Below are 11,476 nucleotides of genomic sequence, written 5' to 3'. Positions count from 1 at the left end.
CGAGCGGACGAGGGAGGAGCGAGCCGACAGGAAGTTGGAGCTGAGCTGGAAAAGATCTCTGGTGTCGGCTACCTAAGAGGGGGGGAAAAACACGGGGAGGACTTGGTCTCAGTGGGACGCTGGCAGGGAGCACAATGGGTGTCCCACGCAACACAAAAAAGGAGGTAGAAAGGCACACAAAAAACTTGTGAAGCATGAAAGGCATAAAAGAAGAAGTGGGAGGGGCTTAGTGTGTACAAAAAAAAAAGAACAAGGAGAAAAAGGGGGGAGGGAAGGGGGGGAGGCCAGTGGCAATAATGAGCTCATTCTCTTCTTTTTGCACATTTTTCAAGGGTGGGACTTTTTTTTTGCCCCTCCAGAGGACGTAGTTCTCACGCATTAGTCATTAAATATTTTTTGCTTTGTGTAAAACGGCCAAACTAACAAAGCAATAACATTGTTGAATTAAAGAAATAAAGGTACACTGTAAACAAAACAAAAAAAAGTGGTGCGCTTTTTCTATTCACAGTAATGCACTTTAAAAATACTAAAGATTCTTTAATTCCTCCATATATTTAGAAAATATGTGGATGTGTTACTTTTAGAGATGTCCGATAATGGCTTTTTTGCCGATATTCCGATATTGTCCAACTCTTAAATTACCGATTCCAATATCAACCGACACAGATGTATACAGTCGTGGAATTAACACATTATTATGCCTAATTTTGTTGTGATGCCCCGCTAACAAGGTTTTTCCAAAATAAATCAACTCAAGTTATGGAAAAAAATGCCAACATGGCACTGGCATATTTGTTACTGAAGTCGCAAAGTGCATTACGATTTTTAACATGCCTCAAAACAGCAGCTTGGAATTTGGGACATGTTCTCACTGAGAGAGCATGAGGAGGTTGAGGTGGGCAGGGTTGGGGTAACGGGGGTGTATATTGTAGCATCCCGGAAGAATTGGTGGTGCAAGGGGTACTAGGTGTTTGTTATGTTGTGTTACAGTGTGGATGTTCTCCCGAAATGTGTTTGTCATTCTTGTTTGGTGTGGGTTCACAGTGTGGCGCATATTTGTAACAGTGTTAAAGTTGTTTATACGGCCACCCTCAGTGTGACCTGTATGGCTGTTGACCAAGTATGACGCCTTCACTTGTGTGTGTGAAAAGTCGTAGACATTATGTGATTGGGCCGGCACGTATAGGAAGTGCCTTTTAGGCTAATTAGCGCTTTGTACTTTTACGTACGTCTGTCTACACAGCGGCGTTTTAAAAAGTCGTAAATTGTACTTTTTGAAACTGATAAATTCTGATATTTTTAAAACGATGAGGTGGCGACTTGTCCGGGGTGTACGCCGCCTTCCGCCTGATTGTAGCTGAGATAGGCGCCAGCGCCCCCCGCGACCCCAAAAGGGAATAAACGGTAGAAAATGGATGGATGGATATTTTAAAGCATTTATCGGTCGATAATATCGGCAGTCCGATATTATCGGAAATCTGTAGTTAATTATATTATATATATATATATATATATATATATATATATATATATATATATAGGACATTATAAGCCTTCGCTTCATCCTACTGTTTTTCAGAGACTCACCATGTATTACATGCTTGATTTTTGTTTTTATATTACTATTGTCTGCGATGAGGTGGCGACTTGTCCAGGGTGTACCCCGCCTTCCGACCGATTGTAGCTGAGATAGGCACCAGCGCCCCCCGCGACCCCAAAGGGAATAATAGGTAGGAAATGGGTGCATGGGTGGATGGATTACTATTGTTTAATATCATGATATCAGAGCAAAGATGATACTGTTTGAATTAAATAAATGGAGAGTATTTTTTTTTTTTGCTTTTTGAGTTCAAAATAATTTGTTCTATTTTCGGCGAAAGATGTACCAGACATTAAAAATTTAATTAGAAAGGGACAAGCGGTAGAAAATGGATGGATGTATTTTCTATCCTAATTGTTTTTTTTGTTTTTTTACCAATGTATGTTTTGCTCAATATCTTTTTTGCTTAATGAATGGATAATGAAAAACACAAATTGGCTGGCTCATTTGAATTTCATTTGAATAAAACAAAAAATAAAATTAAAAAACAAAGCTTTTATAATTTGTGGAGTCGAGGAGCAATGCCAATATCTAAAAACGGTTCGATTTTCATTTTACATTTCATATAACAAACATTTTAATCCCAAGTAAACACAAACGGAAAAACAAACCAAAACGGATGTTTTTTTTCCCTATCCTGACAACTGATGTTTTTATTTTCAAAGTAAACCCGTGTGCCTGGCCAAATGTCTTCTGAGCCCTAAACACACAAAAGGACTGACATCCACAGAACTTTCCACTCACATGTCAACGAAAATAAAGGCAAAATTATTTTCGCACAGTACACGTCAGTACAGTATTTTTTCCCTACAGGTCTTTAAAAAAATTCAATACTTCCGGTTTGGTCTGTGTTTCAGTTTTTGTTGACATGTGCGTAAATATTTTTGTAAAAGTCAGTCTCCGTTCGCCATGTTTAAAATTATTTCTGTGTAGCGCTCCAAATACATTTTAGCCAAAGTCAGACACGTGGACATTTTAGGGTTAGGGTTAATGGGTAAAGGGTTAGTGCAGTGGTTCTCAACCTTTTTTCAGTGATGTACCCCCTGTGAACATTTTTTTTTTAATTCAAGTACCCCCTAATCAGAGCAAAGCATTTTTTGTTGGAAAAAAAGAGATAAAGAAGTAAAATGTCATCAATTTTTGATTTATTAAATTGTATAACAGTGCAAAATATTGCTCATTTGTAGTGGTCTTTCTTGAAATATATGGAAAAAAAGATATAAAAATAACTAAAAACTTGTTGAAAAATAAACAAGTGATTCAGTTATAAATAAAGATTTCTACACATAGAAGTAATCATCAACTTCAAGTGCCCTCTTTGGGGATTGTAATAGAGATCCATTTGGATTCATCTACATTTCTTAAAAAAAAAAAGAAGAAATCTTTAACATCAATATTTATGCAACATGTCCACAAAAAAATCTAGCTGTCAACACTGAATATCACATTGTTGCATATTTTTCACAGTTTATTAACTTATATTCATATTTTGTTGATGTATTATTCATCCATCCATCCATTTTCTACCGCTTATTCCCTTTTGGGGTCGCGGGGGGCGCTGGCGCCTATCTCAGCTACAATCGGGCGGAAGGCGGGGTACACCCTGGACAAGTCGCCACCTCATCGCAGGGCCAAGTATTATTCAATAAATATATTTATAAAGGATTTTTGAATTGTTGCTATTTTAAGAATATTTTTTTTAAATCTCACGTACCCCTTGACATACCTTCAAGTACCACCAGGGGTACGCGTACCGCCATTTGAGAACCACTGGGTTAGAGGACAATTAGCTTTTATTTTGAAAATTACAAACTTCCGGGCTGAAATAATGAAACACGCGTGTATTTTTCGATGAAATATTAAATTAATACGAAATAGTTCTAAATGTAGTTATTGCTTTTCGACGCCATAAAATAACGTTTTTATTAGCCTTACATTATTTAATTCATACAAACTAATCGTTTTTTTTTTCAAATGGCCATTCATAAAATGAAAAATAAATGACCCTTACACTGACCACTATGTCCATTTTGACGATACTTCCTTGATATTTTACTTAATTGTATAATGTGTTTTGTTTAATACAGTTTCAAATGTTCGAAAGAAACGCTTGCTTTGATAGTCTAAAAAAATATTTAAAAAGTACCTTTTTTTTACGTCGCCACCATGCCGTTCATTGCCTTAAACTAGAGCTAACATTGCACTTCCGGGTAGCCGGGCTAGCTTGCCTGCTAACTTCCGATTTCTTAATTTCAACTTCCGTTTGGTATGGCATTTGTTTTTGATAAACCCTTGCCATTTAAAACGGCTGCGTTTTTTGATTTTTATCATCGTGTCTATGTTTGGAAAGTTGCAAAAAAAAAAACGACACTTCTTTTCTCTCATTGGATGTTTAGTTGTTGTTTTCTTGGCCGGCGCATGCGCGAACTTTGCGGACCTTTTTAAATGTCCACACCAGCAGCAGCAGCAGCTATAAAGACAACATTGTGCTGCGTCAATGGAGTCTTCGGATTCGGACAAGACCGACCACTCCTCCGACAACCAGGATGACTCAGACGAATCTATGCCGACAGAGGAGTCTCTCAACTCGGATGAGGACGAGAGTGACGTGAGGGAGGACGGCTGCGTGGAGGATACAACATGGAGGTCTAAGAATAAAGGGATCCTGTGGTCTTCTTCTCATGAGGTGGCACAGGATTATGTGCACCCACCTGTGCTGATGTCAGGGCCAACTTATTATGCACTTGCCAGAACCTGCAGCCCTGAGAGTGCGTTTTGTCTCTACTTCACCGAGGAGATTGTGCATCTTATCCTGAGCTGCACCAACCTGCAGGGGAGAAGGGCAATTCCGGGATGGAAGGATGTGAGTGAGGTGGACCTGCGGGCCTACTTAGGTCTCCTTATCTTGTCCGGCGTGTTTAGGTCGCACCACGAGTCCACCAAGAGTTTGTGGGGGAAAGAGAGCGGACGTGCTCTGTTTGCTGCGACCATGTCCGAGAAGCGTTTCTGCCAAATAAACAAGGTGCTCTGCTTTGATGACAAGCCAACCGGACCGGACAGACTGGCCCCGATCCTTGACCTTTGGAGAACTTGGAGCGGCCTCCTCCCCAAAATGTTCAACCCGGGGAGGGATGTGTGCGTCGGTCGGCAGCTGGTCACCTTCCGAGGCCGCTGTTCCTTCAAGCAGTGCGTTCCGTCGAAACCTGCAAAGCACGGCCTGAAGATCTGGGTCCTGTGTGACGTCAGCACCTCATACGCATGGAAGATGCAGGTCTACACCGGCAGGTCTTCCCCAGCGCGGAGAGACAAAACCCAGGGAACGAGGGTCGTGCTGGACCTGAGCGATGGTCTCGAGGGCCACACGGTGACCACAGACAACTATTTCACGTCCTTTCCTCTGGCCGCAGAGCTCCAAAAGAGGGAGATGGCCCTGGTGGGCACCATTCGTCACAATAAACCGCAGATTCCCCCGCAGCTACTCCTAACTAAGGACAGGCAGGTGTTTTCATCCGTCTTCGCCTTTTTATCCGACAGGACCCTGGTGTCTTATGTCCCCAAGAAGGGCAAAAATGTGCTTCTCATGAGCACAAAACATCGCGCACCGGAGGCGGAAAGATCCGTAAAAAGAAAACCCCAGATGGTTCTGGACTATGCCTTTTGCAAGAGAGCTGCGGACCATCTCGACCAGGTTAGCGCTGTTATAAAACCCATTTTCATTGAGGGCCACTGATAGCTGGTGCGTGATAAATGGTTGTACTTGTATAGCGCTTTTCTACCCCTTTTTTAAGGAGTCCAAAGCGCTTTGACAGTATTTACACATTCACCCACATATTCACACACTGATGGCGGGAGCTGCCATGCAAGGCGCTAACCAGGACCCATCAGGAGCAAGGGTGAAGTGTCATGCCCAAGGACACAACGGACGTGACTACGTTGGTAGAAGGTGGGGATTGAATCAGTAACTCTCAGATTGCTGGCACAGCCACTTTACCAACTTCGCCACGCCGTCCCCGTGATAAGTACAATCCTTAGAGTACTAACACTTTTTAGGGAGCAACAGACTACCCAACGCACCATAAACTATACACTACTGCCATCTAACGTCTTGGACTTGTTACTGTAATTGAGACTCAGAAATGTTACAATAAAACTAGGTATCACTGAAAAGCAATTACCGTATTTTTCAGAGTATAAGTCGCACTTGCAAAGAAGGAAAAAAACAAATATAAGTCGCATTTTTGGAGGAAATGTATTTGATAAAATCCAACACCAGGAATAGACATTTGAAAGGCAATTTAAAATGAATAAGGAATAGCGAACAACAGGCTAAGTGTACGTTATATGACGTATAAATAACCAACTGAGAAAGTGCCTGGTATGTTAACAAAATATATTATGGTAAGAGTCATTCAAATAACTATAACATAAAAAAAACTAAGTTTCCCAAACAATCTGTCTGCTAATCGCTAAATCCGATGAAATCATATACGTCTAGTCTCTTACGTGAATGAGCTAAATAATAATATTTAATATTTTGCGGGTGGCAGGGCTCTCCCTTAGAAATAGGGTGAGAAACTCTGTCACCCGGGAGGAACTCAAAGTAAAGCCGCTACTCCTCCACATCGAGAGGAGCCAGATGAGGTGGTTCGGGCATCTGGTCAGGATGCCACCGAACGCCTCCCTAGGGAGGTGTTTAGGGCACGTCCAACCGGTAGGGAAGTCTGGGCTTCCCTACTTAGGCTGCTGCCCCCGCGACCCGACCTCGGATAAGCGGAAGAAGATGGATGGGGGAGCTCCACAAACCACGTTAAACCCAGATTTCGATCTAACAAAAGGTCTTAACTCATTCTCTTTCTATGCCACATCAATGTGGAATGCACTCCCAACAGGTATAAAAGTAAGTGCATCTCTATGTTCCTTCAAAAGCGCTCTAAAACACCTCCAGGCAACTTCAACACTTTACTAATACCCTCCTCCATTCACATCCCATCTCCCTGGATTATAAACAACTCAAATGTACTTCTAATGTATATACTTGTTCTTATGCTATCTGAACTCACTATGTTCTCTGCTGGCTGTACATATCCTACTAAATAAGACCTACACTGTTTCAACGTCCACATTTCTCTGTTGATGCAATTGTTGATGACTGAAGTTCTGATATCAACCAAAGCTCCTCATCCCACCCCCCGGATTGTAAATAATGGAAATAATTCAATGTACATACTATGATGATTAACTTGTGTGATGACTGTATTATGTTGATAGTATATATTTGTACCATGAATTGATTAACGTGGACCCCGACTTAAACAAGTTGAAAAACTTATTCGGGTGTTACCATTTAGTGGTCAATTGTACGGAATATGTACTGAACTGTGCAATCTACTAATAAGAGTATCAATCAATCAATCAATCAAATGGATGGATGGATGGATATTTTGCGGTAATGTACACTTAAGATGTGACCTTAAGGTTTTACTAATTACGTATAAAATACTACACGGTCTAGCTCCAGCCTATCTTGCCGATTGTATTGTACCATATATCCCGACAAGAAATCTGCGTTCAAAAGACTCCGGCTTATTAGTGATTCCTAGAGCCCAAAAAAAGTCTGCGGGCTACAGAGCGTTTTCCGTTCGGGCTCCAGTACTCTGGAATGCCCTCCCGGTAACAGTTCGAGATGCTACCTCAGTAGAAGCATTTAAGTCTCACCTTAAAACTCATCTGTATACTCTAGCCTTTAAATAGACCTCCTTTTTAGACCAGTTGATCTGCCGCTTCTTTTCTTTTCTTTCTCCTATGTCCCCCCCTCCCTTGTGGAGGGGGTCCGGTCCGATAACCTTGGATGAAGTACTGGCTGTCCAGAGTCGAGACCCAGGATGGACCGCTCGCCTGTATCGATTGGGGACATCTCTACGCTGCTGATCCGCCTCCGCTTGAGATGGTCTCCTGTGGACGGGACTCTCGCTGCTGTCTTGGATCCGCTTTGGACTGAACTCTCGCGGCTGTGTTGGAGCCACTATGGATTGAACTTTCGCAACATCATGTTAGACCCGCTCGACATCCGTTGCTTTCGGTCCCCTAGAGGGGGGGGGGGGGTTGCCCACATCTGAGGTCCTCTCCAAGGTTTCTCATAGTCAGCATTGTCACTGGCGTCCCACTGGATGTGAATTCTCCCTGCCCACTGGGTGTGAGTTTTCCTTGCCCTTTTGTGGGTTCTTCCGAGGATGTTGTAGTCGTAATGATTTGTGCAGTCCTTTGAGACATTTGTGATTTGGGGCTATATAAATAAACATTGATTGATTGATTGATATTTCACACATAAGTCGCTCCTGAGTATAACTCGCAACCCCGGCCAAACTATGAAAAAAACAGACATAAATCATTTTTAAAATGTTGCAATAAAACAATGAACTTTGACAAAAACATTTAATATGAATTGATTAACGTGGACCCCGACTTAAACAAGTTGAAAAACTTATTCGGGTGTTACCATTTAGTGGTCAATTGTACGGAATATGTACTGACCTGTGCAATCTACTAATAAAAGAATCAATCAATCAAAACATTAACACACAAAAAGTACTTAAATTGGTACTGATTAAGTAGACTGTTACTGTAGCGAGTTATGAAAGAATATTTCTGAATGTATTCATGTCGGATCTTTGGCAGGCTTGCGCCACCTATACCTGCAGGAGGAAGTCCCGCAGGTGGCCCATGACCCTCTTCTACCACATGGTTGACGTGTCATGCTTCAATGCATTCGTCATCTTCACGTCGGTGAACCCCGAATGGAATGCCAACAAGGGCTACAGGCGCCGCATCTTCCTGGAGACCCTCGGCAGAGCCCTCGTCGCCCCGGCGATGGCTAACCGGAGCCGCCCCCCAAGGGAAGGGTTTGCAGCCCGGGCTAAAGCGGAGAAGGTGGAGGTGAAGAAGGAAGAGGAGGATGAGGATGAGGAGGAAGCCCAGCTTGGGCCCTCAAGGAAGCGGAGACAATGCTGCTTGTGCACGCAGAGAAGGAGGGTGATAACCCAGTGCTCGACGTGTGGGAAGCCAACGTGTAACGACCATTTCAAGAGGGTCTGTTACAAATGTTGCCTGTGAGTCGGTTCAATGTCCATTTGTTGTTGTTACTGATAAATTATTATTACATCAAAATCAGTGTTATGAATTATTTGCTTATTCAAGGCTCTCATTACCCAAATATATTTCACTTTCAAACTCATTTTGGGAAAATACTGCATATTTTGTTAATGCCATTAAAAACTGGGGCATAAAATAAAAGCTATAAAAAATGAAGAAAATGTTATATTGACTCATATACCTTAAGTTGATTTAGACCATGGGTGTCAAACTCTGGCCCGCGGGCCCCATGTAATTTATTTTGGCCCTTGAGACAATATTAAATTAACATTAGAGCTAATTCTAATACTTGCCAACACTCACGATTTTCCCAGGAGACTCCCGAATTTCAGTGTGTCCCTCCCGAAAATCTACCGGGACAACCATTCTCCTGAATTTCTCCCGATTTCCACTCGGACAACAATATCAGCAGCGTGCCTTAAAGGTACTGCTTTTAGCGTCCTCTACAACCTGTTGTCATGTCCGCTTCTCCGCCATACAATCAGCGTGCCGGCCCGGTCACGTAATATTTGTGGATTCTACACACACACACACAAGTGAATGCAAAGCATACTTGGTCAACAGTCATACAGGTCACACTGAGGTTGGCCTTATAAACAACTTTAACACTGTTACAAATATGCACCACACTGTGAACCCACACCAAACAAGAATGACAAACACATTTCGGGAGAACATCCGCACTGTAACACAACATCAACACAACAGACCAAATACCCAGAACCCCTTGAAGCACTAACTCTTCCGGGACACTACAATATACACCAACAAACCTTGATTTTGCATGTCACTATAAAGTTATATAAGCCTTGCTTGTTCAATATTCAATGCAAAACTTATTTGGGTCCCTATTGAAGGTTAAGTTGTTCAACCATGTTGTTTAACATGAATTGATTAACGTGAAAAACTTATTCGGGTGTTACCATTTAGTGGTCAATTGTACGGAATATGTAAGTATCAATCAATCAATCAACTTTGGCCCGCGGCTTTGTTCAGTTTAGAATTTTGGCCCACTCTGTATTTGAGTTTGACACCCCTGATTTAGACCATGAAATAAAAAAATATGTATTTTCTTTTGCATAATCTGGTAACAAAAATAACTTTTTGGGATTACCCGTATGTGTAGCATTCGCTTTTGAACTGAACTTTACCAATTACCGGTACCCGAGAATTGATACTGCCACTAAATAGTACTTCTGTGTGTTAATAAATGTTCATTGTTTGATAACATTTTATTTTTAATGTTTTACATGTTAACATTAAAACAATGTTAACGGGGGATGGCGTGGCGCTGTTGGGAGAGTGGCCCTGCCAGCAACTTGAGGGTTCCTGTTTCAATCCCCACCCTGCACCAACCTCGTCACGTCCGTTGTGTCCTTGAGAAAGACACTTCTGAATTATATTTATATAGCGCTTTTTCTCTAGTGACTCAAAGCGCATTACAGACAAAACTCAAATAGAATTTGAAGTGAATTATATTTATATAGCACTTTTCTCTAATGACTCAAAGCACTTTACATAGTGAAACCCAATATCTAAGTTACGTTCAAACCAGTGTGGGTGGCACTGGAAGCAGGTGGGTAAAGTGTCTTGCCAAAGGACACAACGGCAGTGACTAGGTTGGCAGAAGCGGGAATCGAACCTGCAACCCTCAAGTTGCTGGCATGGCCACTCTACCAACCGAGCTAAACCGCCCCACTTCACTCTTGCCCCTGATGGGTCGTGGCTAGGGCCTTGCATGGCAGCTCCCGCCATCAGTGCGTGAATGTGTGTGTGAATGGGTGAATGTAGGGGGCACAGGGGTTAGTGCACATGCCTCATAATACAAAATTCATGAGTTCAATTCCGGGCTCAGGATCTTTCTTTGTGGATTTTGCATGTTCTCCCCGTGACTGCGTGGGTTCCTTCCGGGTACTCCGGCTTCCTCCCACCTGGTTGTGGTTAGGGCCTTGCATGGCAGCTCCCGCCATCAGTGTGTGAGCGTGTGTGTGAATGTGGGGGGAAAAAAAGGGCAGCCGGTGGAGCAGGGGTTAGTGCATGTGCCTCACAATACGAAAATCGGGATCTTTCTGTGTGGAGTTTGCATCTTCTCCCCGTGACTGCGTGGGTTCCCTCCGGGTACTCCGGCTTCCTCCCACTTCCAAAGACATGCACCTGGGGATAGGTTGATTGGCAACACTAAATTGGGCCTAGTGTTTGAATGTTGTCTGTCTGCGTTGGTCCTGCGACGAGGTGGCGACTTGTCCAGGGTGTACGCTGCCTTCCGCCCGAATGCAGCTCAGATAGGCTCCAGCACCCCCCGCGACCCCAAAAGGGACAAGCGGTAGAAAATGGATGGATGGGTGTTAACATTTAAAAATGAGCGGATTACAATACCTGTGCTGTAAAATTAGTCTTATAGAGCAGTGTTTTTCAACCACTGTGCCGTGGCACATTAGTGTGCCGTGGGAGATAATGATAATTTCACCTAATTGGGTTAAAAATATTTTTTGCAAACCAGTAATTATAACCCGCAAATGTGCCGTTGTTGAGTGCCTGTAAAAATGAGTTATACTCTTCCATATCAGGAGGTGGCAGCAAGTAGCTAATTGCTATGTAGATGTTGGGGACGACGATGCAGATAAAAAGGTATATAACGCTTAAACCAAAAATAAACAAAAGGCGAGTGCCGCTAAGAAAAGGCTTTGAAGATTAGGGATGGCTTTGCAAAACGAAGCTAAAACTGAA

At 42.6% G+C, this 11,476-nt stretch overlaps 2 protein-coding genes across 2 annotated transcripts in view; one reads left to right on the top strand and one right to left on the bottom strand.

Annotated features, from left to right (window-relative positions):
• The window catches only part of LOC133560997 (actin-related protein 2/3 complex subunit 1B-A-like), a 26,366-nt gene extending 26,204 nt beyond the window's left edge, over nt 1-162 (bottom strand). The window contains 1 exon segment of the mRNA XM_061914112.1: nt 1-162. This exon segment is cut by the window's left edge and continues 154 nt beyond it. The gene's annotated coding sequence lies outside the window, so the exon portion shown is untranslated.
• A 3,685-nt stretch (nt 163-3,847) lies between these two features.
• On the top strand, nt 3,848-8,764 carry LOC133560988 (piggyBac transposable element-derived protein 4-like). Its single transcript, XM_061914100.1, has 2 exons — nt 3,848-5,288; nt 8,276-8,764. Exons 1-2 carry the CDS (start codon nt 4,098-4,100, stop codon nt 8,708-8,710), a joined length of 1,626 nt encoding a protein of 541 aa, XP_061770084.1. The 5' UTR covers nt 3,848-4,097; the 3' UTR covers nt 8,711-8,764.
• Nucleotides 8,765-11,476: the final 2,712 nt, after the last annotated feature.

Source organism: Nerophis ophidion, linkage group LG01, assembly GCF_033978795.1.
Source record: "Nerophis ophidion isolate RoL-2023_Sa linkage group LG01, RoL_Noph_v1.0, whole genome shotgun sequence".
In the NCBI taxonomy this organism is placed as follows: domain Eukaryota; kingdom Metazoa; phylum Chordata; class Actinopteri; order Syngnathiformes; family Syngnathidae; genus Nerophis; species Nerophis ophidion.
Note: the sequence above shows the minus strand (reverse complement) of the source record. Positions and strands in the feature narration are given on the sequence as shown.

Coding starts and splice junctions, on each gene's coding strand:
- LOC133560988 (XM_061914100.1), top strand. CDS start 4,098: ATGGAGTCTTCGGATTCGGACAAGACCGACCACTCCTCCGACAACCAG. Junction 5,289..8,275: donor CTGCGGACCATCTCGACCAG/GTTAGCGCTGTT, acceptor GATCTTTGGCAG/GCTTGCGCCACCTATACCTG.